The 16403-nt window shown below is 35.8% G+C and overlaps 1 protein-coding gene across 5 annotated transcripts in view; it reads left to right on the forward strand.

Moving 5' to 3' along the window:
* Positions 1 to 10974, forward strand: part of LOC131164666 (probable magnesium transporter NIPA4) — a 33586-nt gene extending 22612 nt beyond the window's left edge. For 2 of the 5 annotated variants that reach the window (XM_058122023.1, XM_058122025.1), the window contains 3 exons: positions 9281 to 9386; positions 9468 to 9515; positions 9598 to 10054. In XM_058122023.1, the coding sequence (XP_057978006.1) occupies positions 9281 to 9386; positions 9468 to 9515; positions 9598 to 9701 (258 nt within the window). In that variant the 3' untranslated portion in view covers positions 9702 to 10054. Of the gene's footprint in view, positions 1 to 9280; positions 9387 to 9467; positions 9516 to 9597; positions 10055 to 10695 lie in introns of those variants that run through there. The other 3 variants (XM_058122024.1, XM_058122026.1, XM_058122027.1) reach the window with 2 other exon arrangements.
* Positions 10975 to 16403: the final 5429 nt, after the last annotated feature.

Raw genomic sequence — 16403 nt, forward strand, 5'->3', positions numbered from 1 at the left:
GTTCAAGTTTAGATTCCACTCCGCTCCTTCTATCATCAATCAACACGATATCATATACAAACAACATACCCCATGGGATCTCATTTTGGATATTCCTTGTAAGTTCATCAATCACTAAAGTAAAAATATAAGGATTCAAAGTAGAACCTTGATGTACACCTATTGTGATTGAAAAATTTCTAGATCCCCCTCGCACAGTCCTAATGCTAGTTACTACTCTATCATACATATCCTTAATAACCTCCAGTATATCTATTGCATACCCCTTTCTTTTCTAAGACCAACCAAAGAACTTCTCTAGGCACTTTATCATATGCTTTCTCTAGGTCAATAAAAACCATATGCAAGTCCCTCTTCTTTTCCCTAAACTTTCCATTAAACTTCTTAAAAGATAAATAACTTCTATTGTTGATCTCCCAGGCATAAAACCAAATTAATTTTCTGAAATTCACATTTATAGTCTTATTCTACGTTCAATTATTCTTTTCCATATTTTCATCGTATGACTCATAATCTTAGTTCCATGATAGTTATTACAATTTTGAATTTCGCTTTTGTTTTTGCATAAAGGTACTAACATATTTTTCTTCCATTCTTTTGGCATTTCTTGGTTCTTATAATATCGTTGAATAGATTAGTTAACCAAGTATTTCCTTTATATCCTAAACATTTCCAAACTTCAATTGGTATTTTATTTGGTCCTATAGATTTCTCACTTTTCATCTTTTTTTAATGCCATCTTAACTTCAAGGGCTCTAATTTTTGAATAAATCTCCTATTTTTAGTTTATTCCTCATTTGTCACTTCCAATTTCATTCTTTCATTTTTGGTTTTCATTAAACAACTTATTAAAATATCTTCGCCACCTTTCTTTTATGTCTTCTTCTCTAACTAAGACATTAGCTTTCTCGTCATTTATACATTTTACATCACCTATATCTTTGCATTTTCTCTCTCTTAACTCTAGCAAGTTTATAAATGTCTTTTTCTCTTTCTTTTGTATCTAGTCTAGTATATAAAGTATCATAAGCTCTCTGTTTAGTGTCACTAATAGTCTTTTTTGCATTTTTTCTCACCTATTTATATTTTTCAAAATTTTCTATATTTCTACAATTTTTCCATATTTTATACCAATTTATTTTTGTCTTAATGGTTTTTTGGACTTCTTGATCCCACCAACTTTCTTTACTATCCGAGTATCTTCCTTTGGACTCACCTAAAACCTCTTTTGCTGTCCTTACGATTGAATTAGCCATTTTATTCGAAATAGTATTTGCATCTACCTTACCCCCTACTGTCCAATCACACTCTTTGATCATTTCATCTTTGAATTTTACTATATTACCTCCCTTTAAGCTCCACCATCTAGTCCTACTGTGTTGATTTATGTTATTTTTTCTTTTCCATTTTTTAATATGTATATCTAATACTAAGACTCTATGTTGTGTAGCCTAACCTTCACCTATGATAACTTTACAATCCTTACAAGATAGACAATCCCAATTCCTAGTTAAGAAGAAAACTATTTGGCTTTTATTTTATCCACTCTTGAAAGTTATTAAGTGTTTTTCTTTTCTTTTTTTATAAAGCAACTATTCAATATAACTAAATCGTAGGACATAGAAAAATCTAAGATTTTATCACTGGCCTCATTTTTATCTCCAAATCCATGGCCTCCATGTATTCTATCATTAGCTTATATTGCCCTTTCTAATGTGCCCATTCAAATCAACTCCTATGAATGTCTTTTCAAACGTTGGTATCCCTTATAAAATATCATCCATATCTTCTCAAAATTGTCTTTTAAGATTTTTTGCAAAGCCTATCTGGGGAGCATACGCACTAATGGCTTCACCATCTCCAATAAGCTATCTTGATTTTAATGATCCTATCCCCTATTCTTTTAACATCTATTACATTATCTTTTATGTCTTTGTCTACAATAATTCCACCCTGTTTTTATATTTCTCTTTGCCAGTGTACTAAAGTTTAAATCCTGATTTTTCAATTTCTCTAGCCCTCTCCTACCCATTTCGCCTCTTTAAGCAAATTAAGTTAATTTTACTTCTAAACATTATTTTCACTATTTTCATACTTTTGCCTATAAGAATACCTATATTCCAAGTTGCTAATCTAATCTTAGTTTCTTGTGTGAACTTATTAGTCTTCCCCCTCGACTCTCGTCTCTCAACATCTCGACTCTACTCTTCTCTCTCTCTCTCTCTCAACTCGTTTGGTTCTTAAATCCTGTGATCTCTTTTTGCCGAACAAGCTCCAAATGCAATGGGAGAGAGGTCATGCTGTGGGAGATAGGCCCTCAAACAGTCATTGCTGCTCACGGAATGATATAAAGGTCATGAAGATGAGAGAAGACACGGAAGATTTGGAGAAGGGTCTGAAGTACTTCAAGTGTTGATGATTTATTAGGTCGTTGACATGGAGAGAGCACCCAAGAAGATAAAGTTGCTAGAAAATAGGAAGATTTGGAGTCGATTGATCATCCGAAATGTTTTTGAAGGTCGTAAGAGAGGATCGTTTGTTAATGGGGGCTTTGTGATTTGAAGAATCTCAATGAACGGACAAGCAAGAGACTTAATATTTACATTCTGTACACAATCTATAATGTGTATATATCTCTGGTAAAGGCATAGAAGGCACTGGAAGGCATGTGGGGATGATGAAAGGGACAACCTGATATTGGTGGAAGTAGTACTAGGGGGATAGAAAAGAGAAGAGGAAAAAGGAAGATCAGCCTCCGGAAAGTGAAGCTAAAATGAAATCATATGTTATGGACACAAACTTGGACCTTGAATAACTTGGACCAAGGTAGTAAAAAAGATGTGAGAATGCTAATTGACATCATAAGTAATGCAAATATAACCAGCGACTGTGCCAGGGGAAAGTGGGGGACTTGGATTTCAAATGGTGCAAAAAAAGAGGTCTAGTTTATTCTATTTACTGGTATTAGTTATGCTTGCATAATGATCATTGCCTGCTGGCTTCTGAAAATTTTTAATTATATATTTTTTTTCTTTTTTATATTTTCATGTGTTGAAACTCTGGATCCATAGATTCCCTTTCTTAATATAGCTTCTTTTATTATCAAAAAAAGAGAAAAAAAAAAAAAAACTCTGGATTCAGTATCTTGTGATCCAAAAACAAATTTGAGATGGAAATTGAGGATGTAGGAGGTTGGAGGTTTATGAAATATTATTTTGAAGAGATCAAAGGTTAGAAACCTAAGGCAATTAGTAATGGGTAGAGTATCCACAAGATTTCAACAGATAAACACTTTTGAATCAAGTTAGTCATATGTTTTTGATCAGCAAAAAGAGTGAATTCATTGAAAAGCACCCCTTAACAAAGCACAAGAGAGAACAAGTGGCCTATCAAGTATATGACTTGTTTTCCAAAAAAATCTAATTAGAGCACGTGTATCCAAAATACACCAATTCATATAAACCAACTAATTAAAGTACTAAGCCATCTGTCTTTGAAAACTGAAAGAAATATACATTTTCCTTCAATGGCTCTTCTATTCTCTCCCTCCGTACGACTCAAAAATGGTGCAAGGGATCAAAGATGAAGTGTTTTTCCTTCCTGAACATGCATGGGTACCTACTACTTCACCAAGCCTGGTGCTCACTCTCCAGTCTATTAGCCCGAGGTCTGCAAATCAAGAAAAGCCAAACTCCACAGGTTTTTTTGTCCAAGGGCAGTATAGTTACTAATAAAGTCAGCCACTGCTTTACACAAATAACATTGGTTGACCAAGGATTTCCCCTTCTCTGTAAATTATCAGTAGTTAAAGCCCCATGTAAAGCAGATTCCCAAGTGGGAAAAAAATCAACTTTGGTTGGGGCCACTGATTTCCAAATTTAACCTGTTGTCAGCAGTTCTGACTGTACAGCTCCTTGTAGAAACTAGGAATTACTTGTATTGAGCATTGCTACTCATAAATGAAGTCGATCACAAACTTACCCAAATTTGGTCTGAATACCCTGTTCATCAGCTCCTTAGAAGTTGTGAGGGCATTCGGCCATTAGTCAACCCAAGCGGGAAACCAAGCACTTGTAGTGGCCATAATGGGTTCTGAAAGAAATCTTCAAGATGTCTGATTCCTGGATGCCATGCAGCCATTAGTCAACCCAAGCAGGAAACCAAGCACTTAGAGTGGCCATAATGGGTTCTGAAAGCAATCTTCAAGATGTCTGACTCCTGGATGCCAACTGATGATAACCCCGCTGAAGATCAAATTTGAAGAACCAAGCTAATCATGCTACTCATCAATTGTGCATAGTGGATATTTGGTTTTTTTTTTTTGGGTGAGGCAGTGGATCTTTGTTCTTGATTGTCCCTTGATTCAGTTTTTGTGTAGCATATGCACAATCTGACAGGCCCATCATGATTTTTAGCAAACCCAGATGCTCCCACGTTAAAGTACTTGATCCGATAGCCTTCCACTTAGATTTATCTTTATTATCATGGAATATCTCTTGCTCTATACAGTACCTAAAGATGAAATAACAAAAATTATGAGCTCCCCATCCTAAGCATTAGGAACACTCCACATCATCACACCACCCTGTTATAAAAGATCATCAAGTTAGCCAATGTATTAATGGTTTGAGTTTGTTGATTCAAGATCAAGTTAGCCTCCATTACCTGCATAAAGTGAAAGGTCCATGTTGACTTGATTTGAATGCTGAGAGCATGTGCTTAAATTTCCATGAAATTTGTTAAAATTTTCGTCTAAATTTCCACTTTCCACCATATTCTGAATTAGAAAGGTGGATGATTTCTATCTTATAATATTTCCTTTGAAATTTTCATGGATCTAAATTTTATTTTGAATCTCAAAATTTGAACAAATGTGTCAAAATATGGGTATTTGACAAATTTTTGTTGAAATTGAAATTTGAGTTTCAAAACCCCTGAGCTCAAAATAACACCGTTGTTAAACTTTGACGTAAATTTTAACAATGAGCCAATTCTCACTCACATATTTGGCAAAATCAAGGAATTACATTAAATAAATATTTTGGCCTAGATATATATATATACATATATAAAAAGTGTTTGAGCTTCTAACAGGGCTTTGATAAGTTGCATTTGCATATGAACTAATGTTTAGTTGATTTGTGAATTTCATTTAAGATAAATTGGAATGTTTGATATTATTTTACAGTTGTTGCCAGATTATATGACATATACTTATGCATTTATATACAATATTTCAACTCTAATTATTTCTTTACAATGCCAATTCACAGTTTCTAGAGTCCCATAAAAACTTTTCCATGTTTTGCTAATTTCATTATTTTTTACATGTCAAATAAAAATTGACTTTGAAATCAAAATTTCTGTATTTTTGAGGCTTCTATTTTTTTGTCAAAATTGAAACTAAAATTATGGCTGAGTGCCAATTAAACTGCAGTGCGCAAAAGGACATAAATGGCACATAAGGGGTCCAATTTTAGCAAATAAACTTGCCAAAGCTACCCTAGATCATATACGCAAGTGTGATGAGTAACAAGGGGAACTGTCAATTGTGCAAAATGAGGCAAGTCGACCTTACTGTGAATAGTTATGCTTCCGCAATGGCCATCTCTAATTGGCCTATGAAATTTTTGAAAGGGAATTTGGTAGGCTCACTAAGGCTTGGGTCCTTAACTACCAAAGATAAAATTTACAACCTAACTATCCCCAAGTTCAGTAGAATAATGAGTAAGCCGAGTGTCAATCCTCAGGTACTCAAGTGCAGTTGTTCACCACTTCTAACCTAATTTACTACACTTTGTGTAAAAGGGAAAAAGGTGAGATTTTGAAAGTGTTTTTCTATCAACTATGAAAGCATGTAAAACTATATTAACACTACTCCTAGAAAGCAGGTCTCAGATTATGAATCAAGCTTAGGCTATCGTGTGCGCTAGCTATGTCCGGTCAGCAATCTGTACTAGGCTAAACGGTTAAGTGAACCATTCAAGTGGCATAGGGTAGCGAAGGTGCACCAGTCGTCCGGATTACGATCGGGAACCAGGGTATACCCTATCTAGCGATCACGAGAACACGTACATGAACTGTAGCTTATTATGTATAAGTGATTGAATCCCTAGCTATGCATCCATTACCCTAGGGTCTCATCACAATCAAAGACGTAAAAGTGCTTGAAAATTAAAGACAAGATATTTAAAGTGCAAGTATTTAAATGAAAGCAGACTAAAGAAAGCATGTATTAAAAATGGCTTCAATTGCTGCTCAACAGCTTGCCACTAGCGATTGAGATTACAACCAAGAACCAACTATCTACGCGGCAGGACAAGGAACTTGAAGGTTGTTACAGGCCTTCGAAGAATCCAAGCACAAAACCAATACAAGGAATTGAAATCAAAGCAGTAAATCTACTCTAAGTGGCACCCAAAGACTCTCTAAGTTTGTCACTAACCAAAGAGAGGCCAAAGGGGAACCCTAAGCACATAGACGAAGCTAGGTTTTATACCCAAAATGGTTTACAAAGGTTTGAATTCAAAATAGAAAACTTTGGCAGAAAATCTCGCAAAACAGTTTGTTGGGCTCGCGTCTGTCAACCAGGTTGCACCCATGTCTTCCCCTAGTAGCGCCCTGGTCGAGGCTCACTGGAATTCTGGGATTCAAACTTCAGGCATTCTCGACCCGGTTGCGCCTATGGGTCTTCCTGGTCGCGCCGATGGTTGAGACTTGTAGGATCTCAGCTTTAGTAAATCTCATGTTCTCGACCTGGTTGCCCCTCAGGGTCTCCTGGTCGAGCTGATGGTCAAACCTTGCAGCATCTCACTTTCAGTTTGAACCTTGGAGTCTTTCTTCTGTGACCTGGTCGCCCCTTGTGTTAGCTGGTCGCACCACATGGTCGAACCAAGTCTTGTTTGCTTTGATGAATTGAGGCTTTGGGGGTTTGGTTGAGCATTTGATTGAGCCTTTTGCTTCCCAATTACTCCCTTGGTTTCTCATATTACTTAATTTTTCAATTTTAACCTGATTTTCCTGAAACATGAACAAACCTTGCATAGCTCTGAACTATGGTTAGAAAGGATAAATACATGATAAATGAGAGCAAAACAAAGGTAAATGGGGGTTTAAAATAGTGCATTTTAGGAACACATCAGAATTCTTAACCCCTTTTTTGTTTTGGCATTTTTCATGTTTACTAATATTAGAAACCCTAGGTCTAGTGTTTTGTGATGTAGAAGCAAATCTATCTTGAACTCAAGTATGGAAGAAGTTGAAGGTTTATGAACATTTACCTTGGAGAGGTATAATTCACATTGCCTTCCGATTTTCCCCTTTAAACTTATCCTTAATTCAGGTTAGAAATATTGTTTCTAACCCAATTCTGCACTCTTTATCAAAGGTGAGATAATGCTTAATTTTTGTGTTGAATGCCTATGCCCTATTGATTCTGAAATTTTTAAATAAGCTATAATTCCCATGCAAGCTTTATTTTTAAGGATCTTGATTTTTTTTTTTTGTTTTTTGTTTTTAAATGGTGAATACTATTTCTGAGGATCAAAGTGTTTTTTGGGGCTAGACAGATTGTGGATGTGATTTTATTGCTGAATGAGGGCGTGGAGGATGCTCTTAGGAGGACAAAGAAGTGGAGTGTTTAAATTGGAGAAAATGGGATTCGTGCCGCAGTGGAGGAACGGATTTGAAAGTCTTTCAACACCTGCATCTTTCAATCTCATCAACGGGACACTGATGCAGATCTTTCACTGATGTAGAGGACTAAGGCAAGGGTAACCTCTTTTCCGTTCCTTTTCATTTCCATAATAGAGGTCCTCAGCAAAGTGCTAACTGGAGCAGTTGATGATGGATTTGATTAATTGATTCCTTGTTGGAAAGGCAGAAAATAATAGGAGGGTTATTTCTCATTTGCTCTTCACATATTGCACAATTAACTTTTATGATGTGGAGTTGAATGAAATTCTTAATTTGTGGTGGATCTTGCTTTGCTTTGAAGCAGTGTCAGGGTTGAAGGTGAATTTAGGGAAAAGTTAGTTAACTCCTATAAGGGAAGGGTAAAAGGGGAGAGACATCTTGGGGTGTAAGTATGCCTCTTGAATTATTAGGGGCTATATGCAAAGAGAATGGATTTGGATTCTGTGGTGGAAAGAATTGAGAGGAAATTATCAAGGTGGAAAAGGAGCCATCTGTTGAAAGGAAGAAGAATCACTCTCATTAAAAGCACTTTGTTCAACTTGCCTGTGTATTTCTTGTCTCTGTTCCCTATTCTGAACTCGATGGCCAGTAAGTTAGGAGGGATTCTGTGGATATTTCTGTGGGGCAGCAGTGGAGGAATGTTCTTGGTAAGGTGGGAGGGTTGTGAAATGACTGTTATGTGGATTGGAGTCATAGGTCGACCAGCTTTAGTGGGACCTTCTTGGCGAAATAGCTTTTGTAGTGGAAAAGGGACATTTGTGGATGATGGTAGTTGAGGCTAAATATGAGATAAATCATAATAGATGGCTAACGAAGGAGGGGAGTGACTGTATGGGGGTGGAGCTGGAAAAACATTAGGGCAGTCTGGGTGCTTTTTTAGCCATGTTTCTCTTGAGAATAGGGAATGGAGAGTCATGGGGCTTCTCCATTGCAAGTGCAGGAAATCTGAACTGGGAAAAAAGGTGGGGTGTTGAGTGAAATGAAAATAATTTAGAAAGTGGCAACTTTGAGGTATAATCTTTTTTGAGGATATTGTGAAGAAGAAAAGAGATTGTTTCCTTGGAAAGCCGTAGTGATATTGAAGACAGGCTCCCACAAAGGTAGCTGTCTTTGCTTGGTAAGCTGCTTTTAATGAGATCTTAACCCTTGAAAACCTGAAGAAGAGGAGAATTGTGCTGGTGAACAGATGAATGAAGCAGAGATGGTGCACCACCTTGTGGTTGGGTGTAGCTTGACTAGGATTATGAAGGTGGGATTATGAAGGTGTGAGTAGTTCCCTTAATACTGTAAAGGATAACTGGTTAAGACCCATTTTTTGGGTAGTATTTTTTGAACTGTTGGGTCTGGCATTGATTTTGTTTTAGTGTGTGTAATTTCCACGTCTTTTGGTTGCACCACCTTGGTGCTTCCAATGATATTTTCTCATTGCTTATAAAAAACAATAATACTAATATCCAAGAAATATTGAAATCCAAGAAGGTAACTTCTGCTTTTGTTTGTGATTTCTCCTTTTTCACTTTAAGATTGATTTAATTATGTGGGTTAAGCTTATTTTATGCAGTTACTTTTATTTTGTTATAATCAGGATTGGGATAGGCAGAATCCAACCCAAATTGTAACAGAAATGTGTGGGTTTGTGACAATCCTTTCTGGAACTTTCCTTCTTCACAAAACAAAGGACATGGCAGATGGTACATTTTCTTTACTTATTTTCACGCACGCATGCTGATAAATATGATCAGGCAAAACATTTATTGATTGATCTTTTACAGCGAGGACTGTTTCCATCACGTGTCAATATATTTTGGGGAAAAACAATGGTATTATTGGGTGATTATAGTACCCTATCCATCTATTCGTTTGTTGTCTTTCAGATTGATGGTATTGTCTAATCATGTACAGGTTCATCAACTTCTCTGTCCATGCGACTTTCTAAGCACACAGAAGATGTTGGCTTTGGTCCTGAAGGCATCCCTCTTAGGAGGCAGGAATCCTTGAGATCATGATGATTATTCTTTTGTTCACATCTGCATTTTGCGCAAAATCAGATCTTATTTTGGGAAGGGACCTCATCGATGTCAATTTGTATCTTCTCGAGCAATTGACCAACCCCATCCATTTTTGATACGGCTGGAGGATTTTCTTTTCCCCCACAAGTTTTCTTCTCCCCAATTTCTGGGGATTACAGTTTGACTTGAAGCTCTGCCTTGTATACCCTTTTGTCCACTCCTTACGGTGATATTGCCCAATGTAATTATGTGAAGGTTGGTTAAGTGTATTTCAGTTTCATTCTTGGATTAATTTTTGCCCTGGAGCACATCTACATTTCAACAAAATGTGCTGAGGGAAGTTCAAGAAAGTGAGCACATGAATTTCTTTCTTAGATGTGGAGGTCCGTGAATTCTTTGATGTTGTGTTTGGGAGTATGGATTTCAAGTCCTACACTTGGATTTGGATGAAATTCAATTGTGTTTTTATATTGCATTTATTTGAAATTCACACTTCATATTCAAGGTTGAAATTCATCCTTCCAAACACAACCAAAGCTAGGATTTTATGCAAGATCAGTCTTTCTTGTGAGCGGTTCGACTAATTCAGGTAGACCATAAGAGTGCTTATTATTGAATTGGGTGAGAGATTATGACGGTTCGGAGTCATGTAAAAATAACTCTTGAAAATTGGATCTTGGTGACCAACTAGGCTTACACCATGTCTGTTAACAATAAAGGAGCCCAGAGAGCAAAGTTCTCTTTTGGTCAGAAGGGGAGGAAAGTGCAAATAAAAACATGTCTCTTAAAATTAATCTCTCAGCGGAGGAAAAATCAGGCAAACATTTATGATTTGTGGCTCACCAATTTAACTAAACTCAAAAATGCTGGATGGTTGTACTCAAATTCTCTTCTGTTTATGTTTTGAAACCTTTCTGTGTCATTTTTCTTTATTACCAAACCCTGTCAGTCTTTCATGGCTTGAGGGAAACTTGTGGAATTGTACGTGTAGGTATTTTGTTCAAATGCATCAACCGGCGATATGCAGTGGCAGGTAGAGGAAAGTGAATAATAACAAAGTGGCCTGGAAGATCTCTCAAGAGACCTCAAGCAATAAACCATGAATCCTCTATTTTATTTATTTATTTTTTTCATTTCAATACGGCAACTTTTCTATTTTGTTTGGAGTGACCAACAAATTTTAAATTTGAATGTGTGCGAATTTAGACTAAATATAATTGTGCATTATATTTAATTAACATTTATATTATTACAAATTCAATACCTAAAATTCATACTACCAAGCATGATCTTATTTTCATAATAAGGTTTGTTGCTCTTGGAAAAAACTTCCGTGATGATTGATGAGCAATAGTAGTAAAGTTTATATGAAGAGAATTGTAAGTTATCTAATCATTGAGATGCCCGATGTGATAATTAATAATTCAAATTGATTTATAATGAGCGTCTTTGATATAACTTACAAAAATGGCATGCATAATGTATAAGATAAACAACTAATTTTCTTAATTGTTTTTTTAAAATTATGCTAAACAACTAATTTTCTTAATTGTTTTTTTAAAATTATGCATTTGAATTAAATATCACGTGCAACTATTATTACAACCCATATGAAAATAGTTGACAGGCAAAAAATTGGGTAGCTCTTCAATGGTCGTGGCTCTTCAAAGTTAGGGCGAGTAGGATTTAATGGCTAAAAAATAAAAATTTCAACCCTTATTTTTTTTTGAATTTTATAGGCAGCGTTTGAGAGTCTAGATTTTAGACCTTTTGACTTAGATTTGCATGCATTTAGAAGAAATTTAATACAATTTAATATCATGTTTTGTCTAAATCTACCAAATTCAAATTCAAGACTCAAAATTTATGCTCCCAAACTCAAAGTGATATGGATAAAATAAAAAAATAAAAAAAATGGAAGATTAAAAGGTAGTGGGGAAACTAAGGTTTTACCTTGAAGACTATTTATTAAAAGTAACCGCGCCGGGTGGGCGGGGGTAGATGTGAGGAGAATTGAAACAATTATAGGATAAAATCCCTTGATTAATGATATTGCTATTGTAAAACATGTATATTTATGTGAATGATTATCTAGGTAATAGGTTACAACCTTTGGTATGCTCACATAATGATTCATTATGTGGTTAACCTTTGGGATGCCAATGTGTTTGCCTATATAAGGACATGCTTTACAGTAAAATGAGATAGTAAGATGATTAACAACATCTAGTTCTTGAAGAACTAGATTGTTGAATTTCTATAACTCTAATTTTTTTTTTCGTATTCATTTTTTATTTACAGCACGTTATCAGTACGATCAAGTTTCTCATGATATAACAAGTTTCGTTGATATTATTCTAAGGTAAGAATCTTGTTTCCTTTTAATATTTGTTATCTATTACTTTAGTTTTTTGTCAAACTATATTTATATGTTAACTATATCTCTTATCTTGAGTATGTGTTCTTAAATATTTTTATTTTGGGATATATGTGAGAATAACATTTCCATTTAATATTTACCTAACTTTGAATTTATATTTGTTTTCAAAGTGACTTTATGATGTCAAACCTCACAAACCTGCCAAGTGGGGCTCGGGGTGTGATGAGACCATTCGCCGTCTCTGATACAATTCTCACAGTGAAAATAATAAAACAACCACAAATAAGATACCAGAGTACTATATACTATACATTCAAAAAGTGTATCTATTTTTACATACTCTTCTTATTACATAATCAACATTTAAAAACATAATTATACATGTATCAGTTCTTGCAACCACTCACAAGTTACCAAAATTCTAAACCCTGCCCCGGAGCTTCCTAAGCTCGATCACTTGAAGGACCTGAAAAGTCAATAATCTGCCGGGGGTGAGACACCTCTCAGTAAGGAGGAAATAAATTATAACAGTGTGTGGCAGATGAGTTCTAGTGTATAAAAACTATAACTATTTAATAATCAAGATTAACTGAAAGGATATACACACAGAGTTCGTAATCACACATACACAACCAATATTTATAGCGAAAGTTCCAAAGGATTGGAAAGTTTACACGCCCACACATGTAACACCCCTTTGCTCTGATATCGTTTGTAATCGTACCCTTTAATCTAGGTGTGGCTACAATTGATACTGATTAGGGCACTCACCTGACTCGGTAAGCCCTCGGATGGAGAGTTTTACTTTGCCATAATATGCATTTAAGTTCACATACTAGTATTCACACACATTCACATCAATCATCCCACAAAGTTTGCAAACATATACACCACAGTTCATCCATATAGGATACAATATAAGCTACACATCCACACAGGACACCACACATATACTTCACAAATCCAATATTAATCATACCATAGAGATCCATGTATACACCACATACATCACAACACATCCCCATTGGATACAGTACATTTCATAAATTTTAGTACGTGGCCCACATAGGGCAATTGCATACCTCTCAGTACGTGGCCCACATAAGGCTACTATGTACAACCCAGTACGTGGCCCACATAGAGCTACTGCGTACTATCCAGTACGTGACCCACATAGGGCTACTGCGTACTACCCAGTACGTGGCCCATATAGGGCTATTGGGTACTACCCAGTACGTGGCCTATATAGGGCTACTGCGTACTATCCAGTACGTGGCCCACATAGGGCTACTGCGTACTACCCAATACGTGGCCCACAGGCTACTACGTACTATCCAGTACGAGCGCAGAGTGTTTGTTGAGGAGTAGTCTTCTTGGGCTCATCGACGTAGACACGTGTCTTGTCGACGAGAACTTACCGAGAAGGCTAATTTCAGAGCCTGAAATTCATCGACAAGGGTTGTGCTCATCGACAAACTCCCTTCTTGGCCTCATCGACGAGGTGATGTGGCTCGTCGACAAAGCCACGTGGCCAGCCACCTATACATAGCCGAAAATTCATTTTTCAGCAAGAAAATTCCTCCCATTTCACTTTCTCTCTCTAGAAAACAAACCCTCCACCTTCTCTTTAGATTTTCGGCTCTGATTCTCCCCTGTTCGACGATCATAAGCTACCACGATGATCCTAGGGAGATTCTTTACAACCTAACCGGAACAAAATGTTAATTTGAGAAGTTTGGGCACCATCCCAATTTTAGGGTAAGTAGATTATTTTGGTATTTTCAGTATTACCACGTGTACCTGAGCCCAGATTTTGTGTTGTATGAGAATATACTGGTATTTTGTGGAGTAAAATTAGAGTGTTATGATTTCAGGGTTAGAGTATTTTGGGACCCTGCAGGCATGGGTTGAGGACCCCAGTGGTTATTTCTCCAGGAACCCAGGTAAATTATAGTTTAGGAAATTACGAATAGGTAGATTCAGGAAATGTGAGTATAATGATTTTCTGGAAAATATAGTGTTTTACTAGGGAATTTGTATATATGTAATTACATGATTTTGAGGTTGATACGTCGTAGGCGTGAGGCTTGAATTGGAGGCAAGCCTCCCAGTCAGATAGGTGAGGGAAATATGCTATGTTAGGTATTTTAGAATGTTTATCAGTAAATTACATGTTTTTTCAAATTATTATCCAGTATGCAAATTATTTGTATATTAGAAGTTACTATTTTCAAAATATGAAATATTTATTTATTTAGTTGTGCGGCATGAGATATTATCAGAACAGTACAGAAATCCTACAGTCTTCAGATTACTATGATTTACAGTATTTATGTAGAAATATGTTTTATCAAATTTTAAATAATTATGAATTACAGTGTATATACAGTCAAATATATTTTACAGATAGATATTATACAAACATATATATTTTATAGCATATACAGATTACCATGATTCCTAGAATTTTAAAGTCATAACACTATGATATTACAGTTTATACAGTTCAGATATTACAGATTAGTTATTACAGCTATTACAATTCAGATATTAAAGTATTTACAGGACAATTTTCGGTGTTATGATTATTTTGGAATCATGATGAAACAGTAAGATGCATTTATAGAAATAGTATTATACAATATCAGACCCTAATGAATCAGTTCAGATATCAGCAAAGCACGGTACTGTTGCTATTATAGATCAGAGTGCAACCTTATATCTTAGATAGAGTGTGGAGGATTCCGTCAACCGTGTCTAAAGAGATTGTAGGCTCCCCAAGAGACTGGGTTGAGGTGGCCAATTTGACGAGGTAGATACCAGTGCCGTGCCTTGGAGAGATTGCAGATGGCCGGACTAAGGATTGGTAGAGTTACAGTTGACTTATCCTAATGGGCCAACTACAGTTAAGTCCTGCCTACGGGCCGCACAACCCTATCATAAGGGGTTAAATCATGACGTATAGTTTTCTAGGATAAATATCACAGTTATGGATATGTATACAGATTTACAGAATATCAGCAGATATATTATGATACTAGAAGTATGAAAAGTAGAAAACTTAAATATTACGGTTGTATCTTAAACTATAATAGATGCAAGTTGTACTGTATAATGTTTTACCATCTTTTACAGTTGCAGTTATTTATCAGTATAGTATTTATGGAGCTTAGTTGCCACGCACTAGTAATAGCATATTTTCACTTATTGAGCGTTGTCTCATCCCAATGATTTAACATTTTTTAGGTAATCTAGTTAGACGAGCAGATCAAGCTTGTCGATAGAGGGATTATTGCACTGCCCTGGTTATGGGGTAAGTGTTATTAGGGAGATGGGTTTTTGGGTATTGTTCCTGGATTTTTGGGAGAAGTTACTGGGAGATGTGTTTTTGTGTATGTATATTTGGGAAAATATTGAATTCTAGTATTGTAAATATGGATGTACAGTTTTATGTTTATCGCTGCGTAGGTGTGTTAAATAAACATGGTTTCCGTAGTGTTCATTTGGGGCCTGAGATGTTATAGTAGATAATCCAAGGGTATCAGAGTAATTAAGTCTCAATATTTAGTAAAGTTAAAAAAAATGGTATAGATTTTTGGGTCGTTACAATTTGCATCCTAATTTGAGTGTGAAGGTCAAAGAATGTATGAAAATTGAGCCTTTACGACCCCAGGTACCTTGTTTCATGTGCATTTACCTATGTGTGAATGTAAAAATGACTGAATTGTGCCAAAGTTCAACGAAATGATACTCTTATGATGGTTTCTAAGGCTCATGATAGTTTGAATTTGATATGAAGTCCGATTGACATGTGATGTCATTATGCCATAATGTGAAACCATGCTTGAACCCTTATGTGACTATTGAAAGGTTGGATGTTTGAAAATCTGAAATCCCTAAAATCCTTTAATGAATTCAATGATGGATCTCAAGGTGGTGTCTTGTGTATTTAAGGATCTCGAGGTGATGGTAATCTCCATCTAGTGCGAGGTTGACCCATTATCTAATGAAGGGTAAATATACATCAAAACACATTCATATGATAAAATTCATCCTACGATGGGGTTCAAGGTGGTGTCTTGTGCATACATTCAAATATTTTAAGGTGAGGATCATCGTTGTTTTGAGTGGGTTTATCCAACATATTAAAGGTTGGTTAATTTCAAAATGAAAGAATTAAAGTGTCAATGGGATGAATTTGAAGATAACCATAGATTAATTAGGTACCATTCATAGAATATGTGTGTAGGGGTACTAGTACCTTTACGTTCACATAACCGCACTTCCTGAGGTAACTACAATGTGTTAGGTTAGCTAGT

The sequence above is a fragment of the Malania oleifera genome, chromosome 9 (assembly GCF_029873635.1).
Source record: "Malania oleifera isolate guangnan ecotype guangnan chromosome 9, ASM2987363v1, whole genome shotgun sequence".
Classification (NCBI taxonomy): Eukaryota; Viridiplantae; Streptophyta; class Magnoliopsida; order Santalales; family Ximeniaceae; genus Malania; species Malania oleifera.